This window comes from Pristiophorus japonicus, chromosome 2 (genome assembly GCF_044704955.1).
Source record: "Pristiophorus japonicus isolate sPriJap1 chromosome 2, sPriJap1.hap1, whole genome shotgun sequence".
Lineage (NCBI taxonomy): Eukaryota > Metazoa > Chordata > Chondrichthyes > Pristiophoridae > Pristiophorus > Pristiophorus japonicus.
In genome coordinates, this window is record NC_091978.1 from 49,747,479 (window position 1) to 49,769,303 (window position 21,825).

General features: G+C 43.2%; 1 protein-coding gene across 3 annotated transcripts in view; it reads right to left on the reverse strand.

Moving 5' to 3' along the window:
• Positions 1-21,825, reverse strand: part of smad2 (SMAD family member 2) — a 154,896-nt gene that overhangs the window by 25,554 nt on the left and 107,517 nt on the right. For all 3 annotated transcript variants that reach the window (XM_070867077.1, XM_070867070.1, XM_070867065.1), the window contains 4 exons: positions 16,873-17,066; positions 15,197-15,331; positions 13,297-13,371; positions 11,939-11,992 (listed from right to left, as the gene is read on the reverse strand). In XM_070867077.1, the coding sequence (XP_070723178.1) occupies positions 11,939-11,992; positions 13,297-13,371; positions 15,197-15,331; positions 16,873-17,066 (458 nt within the window). The remainder of the gene's footprint in view (positions 1-11,938; positions 11,993-13,296; positions 13,372-15,196; positions 15,332-16,872; positions 17,067-21,825) is intronic.

A 21,825-nucleotide genomic window follows, 5' to 3' on the forward strand; every position in this document is an offset into this window, starting at 1 on the left:
TTCCTCATTAAACCAGGGTTGGGCCCCTGGCTTGATGGTAATGGTAGAGTGAGGGATATGCCGGACCATGAGGTTGCAGATTGGGGTGGAATACAATTCTCCTGCTGCTGCTGATGGCCCACAGCACCTCATGGATGCCGAGTTTTGAGCTGCTAGATCAGTTCTGAATTTAGCACATAATCGTGCCACACAACACGAAGTGTGTCCTCGGTCTGAAGACAGGGCTTCAGGTCATGCTGAACATGATTCAATCTTTTGAAAATGCAACTAAAGTAGTGGACAGGCGAATGTCTATGGATAGGGCTCAGCAGGTTTGATGCTGGCAGCATGTTTCCCTGGCTGGGAAGCCTAGAACTAGGGGTCACAGTCTTAGAATAAGAGGTCGGCCATTTAGGATTGAGGTGAGAAATTTCTTCACTCAGTTATGAATAGCCCAAGTGCTGCGGATAACACAGTCGTTGAGTATATTCAAGATAGAAGTCAATAGATTTTTGGATACCAAGGAAACCAAGGGATATGGGGATAGTGCGGGAAGGTGAAGTTGAGGATCAGCTATGGTCGTATTAAATGGTGGAGCAGGCTCGAATGGTCTACTCCTGCTCCTATTTCTGTTGTTTGTAATACAAGGGGGTAGAAGTTATGCTACTACAGATATACAAAGACTTAGTTGGACCACACCTGGAGTACTGTGTTGAGTTCTGGGTACCACACCTTAGGAAAGATATATTGGCTTTGGGAGGGAGTGCAACATAGATTTACCAGAATGATATCTGAACTTCAAGGGTTAAATTACAAGGAGAGTTTACAATAACTACGGCTGTATTCCTTGGAATTTAGAAGATTAAGGGGTGATTTGATCAAAGTTTTCAAGATATTAAAAAGAGAACTGATGAGGTAGATGGAGCCTAGGACTAAAGGGCATAGTTTCAAAATTAGAGCCAGGCCTTTCAGGAGTGAAGTTGGGAAACACTTCAGCACACAAAGGGTGGAAGAAATTTGGAACTCTCTTGTGTAAACAGCAATTGACGCTAGGTCAAATTGTTAATTTGAAATCTGATAGATAGATTTTTGTTAACCAAAGATATTAAGGGATATGGGGAAAAGCCTGGTATATGGCCATGATCTTATTGAATGGTGGGGCAGGCTCAAGGGGTCAAATGGCCTACTCTTGAACCTGTTCCATAAGAACCTAAGAAATAGGAGCAAGGGGCTAAACGGCCGCCTCCTGTCCCTAATGGTACAAATGGAATTTAATTTTATATTTACAGATTTGGGAAAGGGACAGGGTGGAGCCAGTGGTGCCAAAGGGGTGAGCAAAGCATCAAAATCATAAATGTGAGTATTAATGCCCATAAGCAGTAATAAAAAAGTATGCCTTCTGATGTATATTATGAAATGTTTCTAAAAACGCAACCTTTTAAACAGGAAAATAATCTTCATAAAATATAAATTTGAGATATTTAAAAGTGAATTAAAAAAAACAGAAATACAGTTAGAGCATCCAAAATCCGGAAACCTCGGGACCGAGGCCGTTCTGGGTATTTCCGGATTTCGGACATCTTTCCGACGTCCCGAATCCTGGAAACGCCTGGGCCGAGGTAAGGGTGCTGCGACAGGTGGTGGAGGGTCGGCAGAATGGGGGTGGCAGGCAGCGGCGGGTCGGCAGAGGGCCCGGGGGTGGCAGCGTTGGCTGCCGGGAAAAACCTGCAAAAAAGGCAAGTTAAAGTTTTTATTTTTTAATTATTTTTCAGCGATTTAGAAGGTAAGGGTTTTGTGGATGTTTTGTGAATTTTTTTTATTTTTTGGAATTTTTTTGGGGTGTTTTCCTCCCAACTAGGCCCAACTACAGGTGGCAAGGACCACGGTTTCCGCTGATTTTTACCACTGGGCCTTTAAAAAAATAGCGGAGTGATAAGCAGTATTTCTGGCGAAAAAATATCTCTATCACCATTTGAAATAATATTTAGATTTTGGAACATTCCAAATTTTGGAACTCCAGATTTTGGACGCTCAACCTGTACTTGCATTGTCTATTGCCCCTCAGATGGATGTATCAGAGCTGGTATTTGGCAGGGGCAATATGAATGATGGCAGTGTCATGAGCAGAAAGACCTGGCAGAAGTTTTACTGGATGCCATATGCATTAACAAAGTTAACGTTCCTTTTGATGTGAAATGGTTCTGAAAGAAGGAAAAGTCTGCGTGCTTCCTGATTGCACTACTAATTGGCTTGGTTCTAATTTCAAGATCATAACTACAATAACTTGAATTTATATAGTACCTTTAATATAGGAAAATGTCCCAAGGCATTTCACAGGAGCGTAATCATACAAATAATTGACAGCCAAGTGAGGAGATATGCGGAGGGGTGATTAAAAGCGTGGCGAACGGTATTCCTGCCAACTGTGGGGCAGAGGGACAGCGGGTTGTAGAAGAAGCCAAGAGTTGGAGCAACAAGAGTTTTGAGAGATCGAGAGGATACAGGGATAGGGAGAGGTGGCACTATGGAAGGATTTGAACACGAGGATGAGAATCTTAAAATTGGAGTTGGTGGCAACCGGGAGCCAATGTAGATCAGTGAGCACAGGAGTGATGGATGAGCTCAAGTTTATGGAGGTTGAAAGATGGGTGGTTAGCCAGGAAAGCATTGGAATAGTCGATGGGACAGTCTTGGATCTGGCCTGGAGGCGACAAAGGTTGAACAGGTTCCCACTGGTTCTGTAGTTTAGTTCCACTACAGTGGGGAGCTTGTTGAGTGTGAGGTGGAGCATTGCAGCGAGGAAGATCAAGAAGAGGGTTGGGGCGATGACGCAGCCCTGCTTGACTCCGGTCCAGACGTGGATTGGGTCTGTGGTGGATCCGCTGGTCAGGATCACGGTTTGAATGTCTTCGTGGAGCAGGCGGAGGATGGCGACAAACTTTTGGGGGCAACCGAAATGGAGGAGGATGCTCCATAGTCCCTCTGTCATCGAGCTACAGTACGCGGACGACGCTTGTGTCTGCGCACAGAGGCTGAACTCCAAATCATATTCAACATCTTCACCGAGGCATACGAAAGTATGGGCCTTACGCTAAACATCCGTAAGACAAAGCTCCTCCACTAACCTGACCCCACCACACAGCACTGCCCCCGCCCCCCCCCCCCCCCCCCCAGTTATCAAGATCCACGGCGCAGCCCTGGACAACGTGGACCACTTTCCATACCTCGGGAGCCTATTATCAACAAGGGCAGACATCGACGTGGTTCAACACCGCCTCCAGTGCGCCAGCACAGCCTTTGGCTGCCTGAGGAAGAGTGTGTTCGAAGATCAGGCCCTCAAATCTGGCACGAAGCTTATGGTTTACAGGGCTGTAGTGATACCCACCCTCCTGTATGGCTCAGAGATAAGGACCATATACAGTAGACACCTCAAATCGCTGGAGAAATACCAACGATGTCTCCGCAAAATCCTACAAATCCCCTGGGAGGACAGACATACCAACGTTAGTGTCCTCGATCAGGCCACCATCGAAGCGTTGACCACACTCGACCAGCTCTATTGGGCGGGCCACATCACGTGTTAGGCATGCCTAACACAAGACTCCCAAAGCACGTGCTCTACTCGGAACTCCTACACGGCAAGCGTGCCCCAGGTGGGCAGAGGAAACGTTTCAAGGACACCCTCAAAGCCTCCTTGATAAAATGCAACATCCCAACCAACATCTGGGAGTCACTGGCCAAGGATTGCCCGAAGTTGAGAAAGAGCATCGAGAGGGTGCTGAGCATGCAGAAAGCAAGTGCAGGTAGCGGAAGGAGCGTGCAGCAAACCAGACTCCCCACCCACGCTTTCCTTCAACGACTGTCTGTCCCACCTGTGACAGAGACTATAATTTTCATATTGGACTGTTCAGTCACCTAAGAACTCACTTTTAGAGTGGAAGCAAGTCTTCATCGATTTTGATAATTTGGTAATCAGTTATATAATTTAGAAGGAAATTAATATAGACCTTGTTTTAAGGAGTTGGGGACAAGAATTGCAGCGGGATTGACAAATATCAGGAGCCTGCAAACGACATAAAAATCAACCGGCCTGTACCTGCTTAGCTATCAACAATACTCTCCACATTTCAATATTTGAAACAAAGTTGCGCTTCTGGATCTTGTGTACATTCATTTTTTTTTAAAGCATCTATGTTGAGTCAGTTCCCACGCTCTTCAAATCACCCCCTGCACCCCCCCCCCCACAAAACCCAGAATATAGAATTCATGTACTAAAATGTACAATTAACACTAGAATATGGAATCAAAGTACTAAAGCAATGCTCGAAGGGCCGACTGGCCTACTCCTGCACCTATTTTCTATGTTTATTTTCTATAATTAAAAACAGGCTTGTGGTCAATAGATTCACTTGGTTGGACTGTAACTGCAGGAAGAAAGTGTTGGGTGATAAGGTAACAAGAAGATTAAATTGTAAAGATCTTGTTATCTCTCTGCAGTTCAGTTATATATTTGCTAGTTAGTAAGGAATTCTGCTGATTAACTGAATTGTAGACGAGGTATTTATTTACTCATTAGTTGCTTCTTATATGGAATAGTTTTTAACTCTTTTAGTATAATCATGTAATGGGTAGAAGTGCCAGCAGTCGTGTACCTGGGACCTTAGAGGTCAAAAGATTAGGTTTTGAGCAGCCCCGGCGAGTACTGTTGGGGAGGGGATAAACTAATATGGCAGGGGGATGGGAACCTATGCAGGCAGACAGAGGGAAATAGAATGGGGGCAGAAGCAAAAGATAGAAAGAAGAAGTAAAAGTAAAAGTGCAGGGCAGAGAAACCCAAGGCAAAAATCAAAAAAGGCCACATTACAGCAAAGTTCGAAAAGGGACAAAGTGTGTTAAAAAGATAAGCCTGAAGGCTCTGTGCCTCAGTGCGAGGAGTATTCGTAATAAGGTGGACGAATTAACTGCGCAGGCAGCAATTAATGAATATGATATAATTGGCATCAAGGAGACATGGCTCCAGGGTGATCAAGGCTGGGAACTCAACATCCAGGGGTATTCAACATTCAGGAAGAATGGACAGAAAGGAAAAAGAGGTGGGGTAGCGATGCTGGTCAAAGAGGAAATTAACGCAATAGTAAGGAAGGACATTAGCTTGGATGATGTGGAATCTGTTTGGGCGGAGCTGCGGAATACCAAAGAGCAGAAAACGCTAGTGGGAGTTGTGTACAGACCACCAAACAGTAGTAGCGAGGTTGGGGACAGCATCACAAAAAATTAGGGATGCGTGCAATAAAGGTACAGCAGTCATCATGGGCGACTTTAATCTACATATGATAAATTAGTGCAATGTGCTGCAGTCAGACATAACATATCTCATGTGATGTGATGTCCATAACAACGCTTTTACTATGGTGGCATAGGAGATTGGGCTAACCAAACTGTTAGCAATACAGTGGAGGAGAATTTCCTGGAGTGCAGTACGGATGGTTTTCGAGACCAATATGTCGAGGAACCAACTAGAGGGCTGGCCATCCTAGACTGGGTGATGTGTAATGAAAGAGGACTAATTAGCAATCTTGTTGTGCGAGGCCCCTTGGGGACGAGTGACCATAATATGGTAGAATTCTTTATTAAGATGGAGAGTGACACAGTTAATTCAGAGACTAAGGTCCTGAACTTAAGGAAAGGTAACTTCGATGGTATGAGACGTGAATTGGCGAGAATAGACTGGCAAATGATACTTAAAGGGTTGACAGTGGATAGGCAATGGCAAACATTTAAAGATCGCATGGATGAACTTCAACAATTGTACATCGCTGCCTGAAGTAAAAATAAAACGGGGAAGGTGGTTCAACCGTGGCTAACAAGGGAAATTAAGGATTGTGTTAAAACCAAGGAAGAGGCATATAAATTGGCCAGAAAAAGCAGCAAACTTGAGGACTGGGAGAAATTTAGGAGTCAGCAGAGGAGGACAAAGGGTTTAATTAGGTGGGGGGAAATAGAGTACGAGAGGAAGCTTGCCAAGAACATAAAACTGACTGCAAAAGCTTCTATATAGATATGTGAAGAGAAAAAGATTAGTGAAGACAAACATAGGTCCCTTGCAGTCAGATTCAGGTGAATTATAATGGGGAACAAAGAAATGGCAGACCAGTTGAACAAATACTTTGGTTCTGTCTTCACAAAGGAAGACACAAATAACCTTCTGGAAATACTAGGGGACCGAGGGTCTAGTGAGAAGGAGGAACTGAAGGAAATCCTTATTAGTCGGGAAGTTGTGTTAGGGAAATTAATGGGATTGAAGGCCGATAAGTCCCCGGAGTCTGATAATCTGCATCCCAGAGTAATTAATAAGGAAGTGGCCCTAGAAATAGTGGATGCATTGGTGAGCATTTTCCAACAGCCTATCGACTCGATCAGTTCCTATGGACTGGAGGGTAGCTAATGTAACACCATTTTTTTTAAAAAGGAGGGAGAGAGAAAACAGGTAATTATAGACCGGTTAGCCTGACATCAGTAGTGGGGAAAATGTTGGAATCAATTATTAAGGATGAAATAGTAGTGCATTTGGTAAGCAGTGACAAGATCGGTCCAAGTCAGCATGGATTTATCATGCTTGACAAATCTTCTGGACTTTTTTTGATGATGTAACTAGTAGAGTGGACAAGGGAGAACCAGTGTATGTGGTGTATTTGGACTTTCAAAAGGCTTTTGACAAAGTCCCACACAAGAGATTGGTGTGTAAAATTAAAGCACATGGTATTGGGGGTAATACATTGACCTGGATAGAGAACTGGTTGGCAGACAGGAAGCAGAGAGTCGGGATAAACGGGTCCTTTTCAGAATGGTAGGCAGTGACTACTGGGGTGCCGCAGGGCTCAGTGCTGCGACCCCAGCTATTTACAATATATATTAACGATTTAGATGAAGGAATTGAGTGTAATATCTCCAAGTTTGCAGATGACATTAAGCTGGGTGGCGGTGTGAGCTGTGAGGAGGACGCTAAGAGGCTGCAGGGTGACTTGGACATGTTAGGCGAGTGGGCAAATGCATGGCAGATGCAGTATAATGTGGATAAATGTGAGGTTATCCATTTTGGGGGCAAAAACACAAAGGCAGAATATTGTCTGAATGGCGGCAGATTAGGAAAAAGGGAGGTGCAACGAGACCTTGGTGTCATGGTACATCAGCAGTCATTGAAAGTTGGCATGCAGGTACAGCAGGCGGTGAAGAAGGCAAATGGTATGTTGGCCTTCATAGCTAGGGGATTTGAATACAAGAGCAGGGAGGTCTTACTGCAGTTGTACAGGACTTGGTGAGGCCTCACCTGGAATAGTGTGTTTATTTTTGGTCTCCTAATCTGAGGAAGGATGTTCTTGCTATTGAGGGAGTGCAGCGCAGGTTCACCAGACTGATTCCCAGGATGGCAGAACTGACATATGAGGAGAGACTGGATCGACTGGGCCTGTATTCACTGGAGTTTAGAAGGATGAGAGGGGATCTCATAGAAACATATAAAATTCTGACAGGACTGGACAGGTTAGATGCAGGAAGAATGTTCCCGATGTTGGGGAAGTCCAGAACCAGAGGACACAGTCTAAGGATAAGGGGTAAGCCATTTTGGACTGAGAGGAGGAGAAACTTCTTCACTAAGAGTTGTTAATCTGTGGAATTCCCTACCGCAGAGAGTTGTTGATGCCAGGTCATTGGATATATTCAAGAGGGAGTTAGATATGGCCCTTACGGCTAAAGGGATCAAGGGGTATGGTGAGGAAAGGGGTACTGAGGTGAATGATCAGCCATGATCTTATTGAATGGTGGTGCAGGCTCAAGGGCCAAATGGCCTCTTCCTGCACCTATTTTCTATGTTTCTATGTTCACATCCCCAGGAGCATGCATGCAAGATCGAATTGGTCCAGATTAGCAGACATTCCTCATATCCTGGATCGGTAAAGTATGGTCTGTCCTTTTTGATCGATTGAAGATTGCTTGTTTAGTCTGTTTTACTGATTAATCTGTAATTTATCAATGAAGCCCAATATAAAGAACTATGTTCTGAAGTGTCTTTATTGAGTTCCGAGCTAAAACAAACATATAAAGACCAGTCTAACAAATGAGTTTAACAGCAGTCACATTGGAGCTCGGACATGACTCAGGCAGCCAGCAGGGGACAATGGGCCCAAGTTTCCACATGATTTGCGCCTGATTTTTAGGAGCAACTGGTGGAGAATGGACTATCTTAGAAATCGCAATTCTCCACATTTTTTTGTCTGCAGTTCTAGTCAGGTAGAACAGTTCTACTTTGGAACAGAATTTTTTCTTCAAAAGGGGGCGTGTCCGGCCACTGACGTCTGATTTGAAAGTTTCCACAGTGAAAACGTACTCCAAACTAAGTTAGAATGGAGCAAGTGAAGATTTTTGTAGAACTGAAAAAACCTGTTCTACACATTAAAAAAATCAGGCGCATGTTACAAATTAGGCGTCCAGAACGAGGTGGGGGGGGGGGGGAAGGGAAGTCATTAAATTCTACAATAAATCCTTATTTATACTTCTACAAATAAATCCAACCTGTTCTTCCCGCCGGAGGGGGGGGGGGGGGGAGGCGCCCGTTCTTCCCGCGCGCGGGGGGGGGGGGAGGAGGAGGAGACAGTGAGAAGGCTGCAAGTGCTGATGGCAATGTGCTTTTATTAAAAAAAATGTTCAAAAATTAAACAGCTATAAAGAACTACAAAAATGGCCGAGTGCCAATGTTTTTTTCACACTGAGCAAGCGCGAACGCTCCAACGGCACGCACAGCGTTGACGGCAGGAAAAAAAACTAATTTAAATAATACCCGCCCCCTCCCACTTACAAAATCGGCGCGAGTGTAGGCTCCACCCCCTTGCGTGCCACGCCAGGCAGACAAAGAGCTACAGAACGCTCCAGAATCGAGAGGTTTTTTTTAGGCGCCGTTTTAGGCGCGAAAAATGGGCGCCCAGCTCGGAGGGGCGCCCGTTTTTTTATCGTGTGGAAACTTGGGCCCATAATGTGTACAGAAATATTTAGTAAAAACACTTTTAAAAAGCACCTGGGACAGAAATCTTTAAAAAAATTAAGTCCTTCGGGGTGCAGCTAAAGCCACAGCAGCGCCATTGTTCATAAACAGGGGCCTCCAACGGGCAAGACTGCAGCCCAAATGGGGACAGAATTATTTTTTTTTGAACACAGTATGGTACTGTGCAGGGCTAGAAAAGCTCAATGGGGAAAAATCTAAAATATATCTGAAATAAACAGAATATGCTGGAAATAATCAGCAGTTATTTGCAGCATATTCTGTTTTATTTTAGATTTCCAGCATCTGCATTTTGCTTTCGTATTGGTCTTTAAAATATACCTTGCATTTCTTTCAGCTTTCAACTTTTAAAGAAACTACTTATCTGGAACCTTACCTAAAAGGAGAAAAATAACTTGGCAACCGAGGACAGAAAAGCACTTGAGATGTGGTTCATCGGCCACCATAGCCACATTGCGTAATTACAGCGTGACAAGTTTATGCAGGCAAATTCCAAAGAAAATGTAAAAATAGGAAAATATAAAGGGAAACGCTTGACACGATGTGTGACAAAAAGTCAATCGGCGCAAACAAAAAATGTATGCAGATGTAAGATTTTAAATATATATATATTGGACAGATTCTGTAGCACTTCATCTGCTTGGATAGGATGTGGCACTGTGCAGTATCTGCCTTGATGCAAAGCCAATGTAATCTAACTGGCAAACGGGACACACGTCAACATACTGCTGAAACCATTTTAATTGTCTGCCATATAGCCAAAACAATGAATCACATGATCGTTCCAAAATACCAAAAGGTTAAGGATCCAAACCAAGCAATAATAAAATGTGAAAACTTGTGCTTTAATAGAGGTGATCGATGCAGTTGGTCAATGTCTGGTCCGCATACACAGTTGAATTTAAAATCAGCTGACTAAACCTATTAGTACTTATGAACGGAAACACAGCCATGGTGTCAGATTTGGCTCAGTGGTAAGCACTCTCACCCGAGTCAGAAGTTCATGGGTTCAAAACCCACTCTTGACACTTCAGCATATAATCTAGGCTGACACTTCAGTACAATACTGAAGGAATGTTGCATTGTCCATCTTTCAGTTGAGATGTAAAACCGAGCCCCCATTTGTCCTCTCTGGTGGCCATAAAAGATTCCATGGCATTATTTGAAAAAGAAAAGGACAGATATACCAGTGTCCTGACCAACATGTATCTCTTAACCAACACCACCAAACCATATTAGCTGGCCATTTATCTCCTTGCTGCTTGAGGGACCTTGCCGTGCACAAACTGGCTCTCCAATACAACTGCGACTGCACTTCAATAGTACTTCATTGGCTGTAAAACACTTTGGGACATACTAAGGCTGTGAATGCACTATATAAATGCAAATTCGTTCTTGTTTTCTGCAGTTCACGAATCATTTAAGCCAAATCTATTGCTAACATTGCAATTAATGTCACATTAGAATATATTTGCAGTGGGTAAATTGAACTGAATTATTGTCCCAAATAGGAACCAGTAAGGGCCTAACTTGAATTGAGAGATTCCCTAACAATCTAAAGATAAATGGGCCATGAAAGACAAACAAGTTTCACGTGAACCTGGATATAATTAAGAAATAGAACTTATCCACGAGGTGCTGTTTTAATGTCTAGTGAACATGACCACCCCCTCTCCCCCACCACCATCCGAGCCCTTTACTCTTCCACATCCCCTAGCCTTCCTCCAAACTATAATTACTTTTATTTATTTATTAAACCAAAATGCACCTCCTTGCATTTATTAACATTGAATTTCATTCACGACTTCTTAGCTCATTTTACTATATTTTCAAAATTCCTTTTCAGCTGCCTTTGGCCCTCAGAATTATTTAGTATGTCCCTTATTTTATGAGCACCTGCAAATTTAGACACCACTTCAAGTCCTGTATCCAAATGCATCAGTGAGCAAAAGCAGCCCCAGAACAGAACTGTGGGACATGGCTACCGACTTCCAACCACGCTGAGAAACTGACCATAACAGGTTGTCTCTGGATTAAAAACTAGTTAGAAGGGAGGAAACAATCTGCTGCTCTTCCCCCAATTCCCTACCCATTAATCATTTCCTAATTGTCTCATGTGTGGTACCTTGTCAAAGTTTTTCTGAAGGTCCATGTCCATCACATACACTGCATTTCCACCATATCTCAAATTTCCTTAAAAGAACTCTATTATGTTGGTGAAGCATGACCGTCCTCTCTGAATTCTATGTTGGCTTCTTTTAATTATTTTCTATTCATCTCGGATAGTAATTTAATCTTTAAGTATAGATGCCAAAATTCCCTCCCCCCAACCCCACAGCTTATAAAGCTTACATGCCCATCATTATCTGCCACTGAAGCCCGACAATATAGAGTATTCCTCAGGCTAAATTTCGATAGGACAGCTTTTTTTCCTGAAATTAGCTAAACTTGTGATCTTCTACAACCAAAAGACATCACCACAGAATCTTTTCAGTTGGCATATGACAGACTTTGTACAGGAGCAAGAGTTTTCTAGGAGTTCAAAAATGTTATACAGCTTAAATGCAATATATTGAACTTGTTTTTAAACTATAATAATTTCTGTTGCAAATTGGACCTTTAAAATACTTCTCTTTCCTTAAATTTATTGAAAGTAAATTTGATTATTTCACTCTTTCATGTCAAAGAACACTGTGGCATATGATTGAACAATTCGCAACAATTTTTCCTTTTTTCCTCACTTTCATGATATAGAGATTTCATGCAATTCCAGTGGTTCAAATAAATACAAGCTAACTACTAACATTTTATTACAACAAGACAATGACTGAAGTATGGACCTTTTTAAACTACTCCATAATACAAAGTTTCTTTTTTTTTTTAAAAAAAAGGCCCAACTGATCTTACCCAAGCTGTGATTCACTGGCGACAAGGTACTTGGTGACATTTCTGCAGGAGACCCTAAAATGAAAGAATTTAGTGACTTCTTTATAAAAAAAAACAATTGCACAAATCTCAATTCATAATTAAAGAGTTCCTTCTCTATTCATTATACATCAAATTCAAGCTACATTTTCCTCAGCTTATACTACCAACTCGCTTTTATATTCATTCTGAAGTTAGCAAAAGACACTGGGGACGAAATTCAGGGTCCAGAAAGGCCCGTTACTGCCGTTTTGTGGCGGCCATGCGGTGGAATTGAGTGGCCGCCGCGTTGCAGTCCATTTGCCGCCCCGTCCCAAATTCAGCTTGGGGATTTTTCGGCCTGTCCCCACTATCGCATCAGCAAAGCACGCACCGTCGCTATCCCGCACCGCCATTGCAATCCATCCCAAATTTACTTTAAAAAATCCATGAGCCGCTGCACAGTGCCCGACAACTTTTTCTGTCGGTGCACCTTGTTCTGTCTGTGTGTGGCACAGCAGCTCGATGGCCCTTCAAGGGGAGGGCTCACTGTTGCAGCCGCCATGTTTTTATTTTTGCCGGCCAACTTTCCGATCGGCCAGCCAGTTATTGCCCCAGGTTCGGCCGGGCCGCCAACAGACAGCCGGCCACCCTCTCTTGGGTGCCCGGCCGAAACCCTCCCTGGTGGCCCAGTGGACCGATGTTTCTGAATGCCGAATGCTCTCCCCTTTAAGTGAAGGGGAGAGTGTGATGACGCACACGCATTGTGGTGCCATCTCCGGCTGAGTGATAGCGGCGAAGACTTGGTCCTGCTCCAACTTCCGCCCCTCACCGGGACTTACCGCCGCATTTCAGCCCCCACTATGACCGACTTCCGGTCCAACGTGAAAAAAAGTTTAAAGCTGAGAAAATCGCTCAGAAGGCCACCTTATTGCACCCGGCGGTAAAAAGAAATCATGGGTGTGCCAGCTTTCTGGCATGCCTGAATTTCGGCCCCGCTTACTCTAAATTCGTAATAAATTACTTCTTTTAGTCACAGGTTAACATTTCTTCACTTTCCAGCAGTATAATTTCTCATTCATCCTGAAGTTAGCAAAAATCTGCATCATTTAATGACACAGGAAACTAATCTCACTTCCTGGCACCCAATGAGGCGAGTTATTGAAGTCATCAAACATTGCCTTCGCAATTCCCTTTTATTTTAAGTAAATTAGCGAAATAAACCAATGTAATTTCTTTTTACATGCAAAACCCTGCTCAATTGTGTCAATACTTTTTAAGTAAAAGTAAACTGATCAAAAGTTGCATGATTTACTGTAAATTCACCAATATACAGTATGCCCTTCAAGAAAAAATCTCACCTGTATCCATACTTTGGTTCATCTGTTGATCACTCGTCTCCCCATCTTCACTGATGTAGCCAGGCGGTGGTGTTTCTATTACAATGAGAGAGGTGTCATCCTAGCCATAAAGCCGAGTTATTGCTGTAGTGATCAGATGCCACTTTAAACCGTATCCAGTAATAGGATCAATTCACAACAGCATTTTCACTAATACTTCTGATGTCTCCAGTGCAAACTACATTCAACGTGTTTTTTTGTATATCAAATTTGATTAAAACAGCAGTTGCTTTGCATACTTAGAGATTTAGAAGAACACTTTAGATGTCACGCATAGCACTGCAAATTAGGTCTACAAGATAAGTCCACAATGGAAGCTGGACTAGAACATGTGTAACTACCTTCAGAAACAAAGCTCTGAGCTTTTGTTCCCTAAACTGCTATTTTTCCTTAAGATGAGGCTCATTGACAGCTCCAGAGATATACTGGACAAACATCACAAAATTAGAAAGCGGAGCTCTATAGCTGACAATTGTTTGACTTGTACTAGTTCAAAAATGAAACTACAAGAATTTAGAACACACACCATGGTCCATTCCCTCCAATATACTGTGCACAACTATGTAATCATAGCCTCTGTCTAATCTAATCCACGAAACAGGTGATTTTAACAGCTTAAACCAACAAAAAGTTAAAACAAACTTCCTCAAAATATTCTTGTGCACTAAACGAACCACAACAGTTTTCTAAAGTAATCATCTTTGCCTAAATTTATCTTTCTAACTTTTAATTCAATGCAACCTTTGATTGAAATTTATTCCACATCAAGCACATAGGAAAGAAAAATCCTACAAATCTAGTCTTCAAACTGTCCTCTTGCTTTAGTCACAATTGAAGTTAAAATACCTTCTCTCATCTATATAATTCATTCCTTTCACCATTTTAAAGACTTGAACTATCATTTGTCTTTTCACCAGTGAAAACAAATTCAGTTTCTTTAGTCTAACCTATAATGTAGCACTTTAAGTCCTAAAATTATATGCAAGTCGCTGTTTTCTGTATCCTTTCCAATGCATTCATATCTTTTTGTAGATAAGGTGACCAAAACTGGGCGTAATACTCCAAATACACTTCACCAAGAGTTAAAAGTGACCAGCTATGATTTACAATTGAATGCCCTTGAAGTGCATTGTATGACCAGAATTGCCTCAACAGTCTCACACCCAAAGCTTTCTATTAACCCAATCAATAGAAACCCATCCATTTTGTACAAAATCCTAATTTCCTACCAATATGTGTATTCTTACACTTCTTCCCATTTACCATGCCTTGGCTCGTTCAAGACATTTAGTATTTTCTATCTTCCCTCTAGTAGACATAATGACAAATAATGTTGTTACAACATTATTAGTACCCACCCCCATAACATTGATGGACAGTGTCGAACAAAACACAACCCTGTTAAACTCCTCACCACCTGCTTTCGAATACTTAAAATCAATTTGTTACCCATCTAACTATTTTACCAGTAATATCATTCACTTTAATATTTTTAAAGACAAATGCTGAGCTTTATCTTATGCCTTTCGAAAATTCAAGTTTATTAAATCCACTGGATCGCTCTCATCCATCGACTTCGTCACGTTTTCAAAGATTTCTAGTAGAGTTGAGAGGCAAGACCTGTTCCACCTAAAATTATATTAACTTCCCCTCATGACTTAAACACTGGACAAACATTATTATTTCATGAAATAGAACAGAATTTAGAAATTATATCAATAATTGGACTTCCCTGATGCAATACTTCGTGCTAGCTATCATTTATGTGGGAATTTTTTCCCCCTTTATGCTAAAACAAGATTGCTAAAACATAAACCATTTAATTACCGGCAGTTACAGAAGTTTGTTGCAAAATTAGTACCTGGGATATAGTTGCTCTGTGGCTCTATTCCAGCTGGAAAATTAGTGTTTTCAGGAATGGAATGAGTGTAGTCATCGAGTGGGGGCAACTCTGCTGGAATTTCTGTGTGTCGTGGCACCAATACAGGAGGCAAAACTGAAACCAATAGTACAAAATACAAACATTATTGACTGCTCTCTCGGCCTTAAACTTTTTTTTCAATTTCGCATGGCATCACAGCTGGTGTAACAAACAGAATATATTTATCCTTCACATTTTTACCAATGACATAAAAACAGGCCTGTCGAAAAGTTGACAAGCATCTGAAACAGAAAGGCAGATAGTTTGAGTAGTCTCCCAAGGCTTTTCTTTTAGGGGGTGGAGAAATCTCCCCAAGTCCCAGAAGGATAATATCAAGCTCTCATTTTCATTAAAAGTCCTCCCTAGTTCCCAGGGGGACTAAGTTGCAGACTAGAAATCTTTATTCACAAATTATTGCAACTCAGGACTAACTGGGAGCTTTTCCACTTCCATGATCTTCTGAAGAGTTAAAGTGGCCCAAGAAATACCTACCAACTGCAAATGGCTCAATGTACCCAAAGACGGCTTGCCCGAGTCTGATCTTACATGTGTAAAAACACAATCAAATGGAGGTGATACTGCATAAGACCTTAAAAAGCAGACAATATCGATTCCTACTCTTCACCAGATCAAATCAAAACTCAAGACATCACAATCCATTTTTTTTTCTTTGTTCAAATACCTTTACAAAATAAGCACTTCATTTTCAGTGGGTCTGAATAAAAGGTCGCCTCTCTGAATGCCTTCTTGTTCTCTTTATTAAGACACACTTACCCCAGTAACAATACTCTGAAAAGTGAATCAGTATCATAAGTCCTGACAGTGAGTGAAAGTCTCAAGGGTAGACTGAAGACTAGATTCAAATTACTCTGGTCAAAAGGTGTCTAACTTAATAGGTGCCATATGTCTAGCGGGTGTCAATAGTACCAGAACATCACTAGTCTTCCTTAACTGATTCCTGTGGCTTGTATCACATTTGAGGATTATGCAACAACATTGTTGACCCCAGTGGGCAGGTGGCGTTAAACTGCAAAAGCACAAGTACATACAATGCTCCATTTGTGAAAAACTGGAGGCAATTCGCACAATTGTGCGCGGCAGGTGAACTCCTTTGTGCACTCATTGCAGTATTTAAATTGGCTTCTGCATTTACTGAAAGCTCATAGAAAAATGTTTTTCAGCACTAATGCAAAAGCTTTGAAAATGCAAACATTGGAATGTCAGCTACGTGTTATGGAGCACTTTTTATACAGTGCAGAGACTAATGGCCCAGTGATATCCAATGCAAGAACACCTTCAGCATTGCAGTAACTTTTCCATTGTCAACCCAGAAGTACATGAAAAAGGCAGAAGTAGTCATCACATTTTTGGTTTCATGTCATTGTATGCATTTTTCCAACAGGAATTTCAAGGAGTGTTCCATGTAAAAGGTATTATCCTGGGTGTTTACATTTTAACAAAATGAATTTTTAAAAACCTGACATTCTATATTCAATTAAAATTGCCCATGTGGGACTGCATGATCAGCATTTATTACTTTGTCACCTTTAGGTGTGTGAATGGATAAGATTAAATTTAATTTTCAAAATTAATTTGGATAGCCTAGTTGTACCCACCTGGTGTCTCCACCCTCTGATAGTGGTATGGGTTAACACACACTTCATCCTTCTTAAGATTGAAAGCGTATTCACAAGTTTCAATGGCTCGAAGCTCATGGTGACTGTGAAGATCAGGCCATCGCCACAAGCGACAGTAAATAACATGGGGCAATCCTTTGCGATGCGAAACCTGCAGCCGGCCATCAAGTGATCTGCACAGAAAGAGATAGTGTATGGAATGTTCAGGATATCAAATTGCAAGTTTTAACATTACACATTTATTACTGAAATAAATCAACAGCTTTAATATATAATTTACTAAAGAAAATTATTTAAGTTCAAAATTAAGTAACTGACCACTTACTAGCATCTGATGGATCACTAACTCTTGTGGTTAGTGGAGTAGGTGAAGGGGGTAAGTGGGGCATTTAAATTTCTCACAATTTACTGTAATTTAGTGTAATCACAGAACATTCTCAGAACAGCTTGTGCTAAAGGGATATCAAATGATAAGCCACTTTTTTTCCCCCAGACAGTAAGAATATCCCCAGAAGGTAACATTATCTTAGATATCATACTAGTATTTAGACTATTTTTCTTGAAAACCTAGCCCTGGTTAAATTCAAAGTTCATCTTTGGTTTTAGTTAACTACATAATTCTTTGTATTTCATATTTCCTAAAAGCAGTCACACTATATCAGCAATTTGTAACCCAATTTACTATTAGGCTAACTACAGCAATATCAATTTTACTGATGAGAACATAAATAGTTGCAAATGATCAAGTTAAACCTGTTGATCTGAGACTAACATCTATGGATAAGGAAAAGATTCTATGATTACTATCATTTTTGATTTCAAAAATACATGATATACCTGGTTTTCTCGCATTCATATAGTATCAATCAGATACTAATCATTACATTCCTAATTTTCCCTTTAAAGGCTTTTCAGATGGCAAGATATTCACGTTATAATTCTACGCCAAAAGCACTATCTGATATTATAGCACTGCTGCCGGAGTCAAGCCATTCCCACCAGTAGCAATACTGGGATTTGTGGGACAAGAAACAATCAATGCAAATTTATCGAGATCTACATTTGATAAAGCTGAATTCACCCTCGAATTTCATTTGATCGTGCTTTACATCAACTCCTTCAATGGCCTAGTGACAGCTTGGCTCAGTCAATACTGCTCTCATCTCAAATCACACGTTCATAGGTTCAAGCTCCACACCAGGACTTCATGTGTTATATTGCTGGAGGGAATAATCCTTTCGATAAGATGTTAAACTAAGACTGTTCCAAAGGTTCAAGTGATCTCCTATTGTATAGACCATTATTTCTCTCTCAACCAAGGTGACCATAAACTATAATTCAGCTTATTCCTGTTTACAGATTCTTGTGCACAAGATAGGTGCCATGTTTGCCTATGTAACAGTCAATGCTGTTCAATGCCCGCCCCCTTGTCCCGCCCACTGCCATTCAATAAGATCATGGCTGATCATTCAACCTCAGTACCCCTTTCCTGCTTTCTCTCCATACCCCTTGATCCCTTTGGCCGTAAGGGCCATATCCAATTCCTTTTTGAATATATCTAACGAACTGGCAACAACAACTTTCTGCGGCAGAGAATTCCACAGGTTCACAATTCTCTGAGTGAAGAAGTTTCTCCTCATCTCGGTCCTAAATGGCTTACCCCTTATTCTTAGACTGTGACCCCTGGTTCTGGAACTCCCCAGCAATGGGAACATTCTTCCTGCCTCTAACCTGTCCAATCCCATCAGAATTTTATACGTTTTTATGAGATCCCCTCTCATCCTTCTAAACTCCAGTGGATACAAGCCCAGTTGATCCAGTCTTTCCTCATATGTCAGTCCCGCCATCCCAGGAATCAGTCTGGTGAACCTTCGCTGTACGCCCTCAATAGCAAGAACGTCCTTCCTCGGATTAGGAGACCAAAACTGAACACAATATTCCAGGTGTGGCCTCACCAAGGCTCTGTACAACTGCAGTAAAACCTTCCTGCTCCTATACTCAAATCCTCTAGCTATGAAGGCCAACATGCCATTTGCCTTCTTCACCACCTGCTGTACCTGCATGCCAACTTTCAATGACTGATGTACCATGCCACCCAGGTCTCGTTACACCTCCCCTTTTCCTAACCTGTCACCATACAGATAATATACCAGAAAGTCCAAGATTTGATTTTTGGTCATTGATGAATAATTGGATCTCAACAAGAGCAGCAGTTGAGATAATGGGGGGAAAATTGCATTTTGAGGCTTCCTTCGGACGAACGGCCCGACCTGAATTTTTTTTTTTTTTACAAAACTACCTAGTCGTCCCAGAGGAATATAGAATTCCAGTCAAGGCCTCCATTCGCTGTGCAGCGTACGGAAACATGTTCTCCAGGTACCTATTCGTATCTTGGAATCACGTGGGCCTGGACCACCAATCACTATGTAGTACAGGTACAACATCCGAATCAGAACTCCAGAAACAAGAAATTTTCAGCCCATTATAATTGGACCTAGGGCTAGTAATGGGAAAATAAAAATCAGCCAGGGTTCTTGCTCCTGATTACTAGAAAGTGCTCATATGTGGATTTCTCGATAGAAGAACGTGATGATCAGGCTCTGCTGCCCACCAGTCAAAAACCCTGCCAACACAATGGGCCCAAGTTTCCACATGATTTGCGCCTGATTTTTAGGAGCAACTGGTGGAGAACGGACTATCTTAGAAATCGCAATTCTCCACATTTTTTTTTCTGCAGTTCTAGTCAGTTAGAACAGTTTCACTTTGGAACAGACTTTTCTTCAAAAGGGGGCGTGTCCTGCCACTGATGCCCGATTTGAAAGTTTCCAAAGTGAAAACGTACTCCAAACGAACTTAGAATGGAGCAAGTGAAGATTTTTGTAGAACTGAAAAAACCTGTTCTACACATTAAAAAATCAGGCGCAGGTTACAAATTAGGCGTCCAGAACGAGGTGGGGGAAGGGAACTCATTAAATTCTACAATAAATCCTTATTTATACTTATACAAATAAATCCAACCTGAATAAAAATTTATAAGCAAAGAAAAGATTAAATAAACCATCTTCCTACCTGTGTGAAAGTGCTTCAGCCAGGGAGAATGCTGCAGGAAGCCTCAAGTTGAGGCAGCCATTCGTTCCCGCGGGGGGTGGGGAGAGGAGGCAGCCGTTCGTTCCCGCGGGGGGTGGGGGAAGGAGGCAGCCGTTCGTTCCCGCGGGGGGTGGGGAGAGGAGGCAGCCGTTCGTTCCCGCGGGGGGTGGGGAGAGGAGGCAGCCGTTCGTTCCCGACGGCAGGGGGGGGGGGGAAGGAGGCAGCCGTTCGTTCCCGCGGGGGGTGGGGGAAGGAGGCAGCCGTTCGTTCCCGCGGGGGGGGGGGGGGGGGGGGGGGGGGGGGGGGGAAGGAGGCAGCCGTTCGTTCCCGCGGGGGGTGGGGAGGAGGCAGCCATTCGTTCCCGCGGGGGGTGGGGGAAGGAGGCAGCCGTTCGTTCCCGCAGGGGTGTGGGGGGGGGGGGGGGGGGGGGGGTGGGGGAGAGGAGGCAGCCGTTCGTTCCCAAGGGGGGTGGGGAGAGGAGGCAGCCGTTCGTTCCCGACGGCTGGGGGGGGGGGGGGGGGGGGGGGCGGAGGCAGCCGTTCGTTCCCAACGGCTGGGGGGGGGGGGGGGGGGGGGGGGGGCAGAGGCAGCCGTTTGTTCCCGCAGGGGGTGGGGAGAGGAGGCAGCAGTTCGTTCCCGCAGGGGGTGGGGAGAGGAGGCAGCCGTTCGTTCCCAACGGCGGGGGGGGGGGCGGAGGCAGCCGTTCGTTCCCAACGGCGGGGGGGGGGGGGGGGGGGGGGCAGAGGCAGCCGTTTGTTCCCGCAGGGGGTGGGGAGAGGAGGCAGCCGTTTGTTCCCGCAGGGGGTGGGGAGAGGAGGCAGCCGTTCGTTCCCGATGGCGGAGGGGGGGGGGGGGGGGGGAGGAGGAGAGGAGGCAGCCATTCGTTCCCGATGGCGGGGGGGAGGCAGTGAGAAGGCTGCAGGAAGCCTCAAGTTCAGCAGCCATTCCCGACGGCAGCGGGGGGGGGGGGGGGGGGGGAGAAGAGAGAGAGGCCGTTGGGAAACGACTGCCTCAACCTTGAGGCTTCCTGCAGCCTTCTCCCTGCTGCAAGAAGCCTCAGTGCTGATGGCAATGTGTTTTTATTAAAAAATGTTCAAAAATTAAACAGCTACAAAGAACATCAAAAATGGCCGAGTGCCAATGTTTCCTTCACACTGCGCGTGCGCGAACACTCCAACGCACACGTGCAGGGTTGCCGACAGGAAAAAAACTAATTTAAATGGTACCCGCCCCCTCCCACTTACAAAATCGGCGCGAGTGTAGGCTCAGCCCCCTGCAGGGCGCTCCAGAATCGCGCGTTTTTTTTCCGGCGCAAAAAACGGGCGCCCAGCTCGGAGGGGCACGCGTTTTGTAGCGTGTGGAAACTTGGGGCCAATGGGTCCAAGTGTCAACCTCAGTTGCTCCTGATTTTTTGGAACAACTGGTATAGAACGGAGTATCTTAGAAATTCTAATTCTCGGCATTTAGTTTGCTCCAGTCCTAAGTCAGTTAGAACAGTTTCATTTTGGAACAGAATTTCTTTTTCAAAAGGGGGCGTGTCCGGCCACTTACGCCTGTTTTCACATTTTCGGCAGTGAAAACTTACTCCAAACTAACTTAGAATGGAGTAAGTGAAGATTTTTGTAGGCTTGAAAAAAACTTGTCTACACTTTAGAAAATCAGGCGTAGGTTACAAATCAGGCGTAGGGAATGGGGGGGCAGGGAGGAGGTTTAAAGGGAAGTTTACAAACATTAAACACTTCAGTTTTACAAATAAAGAGCCATCATCAATAATAAGTGATAAAAACATCAATAAATTAACCAATAAATCAATCAAAAAAAATTAAGAAGAAATAATTTAAAAAT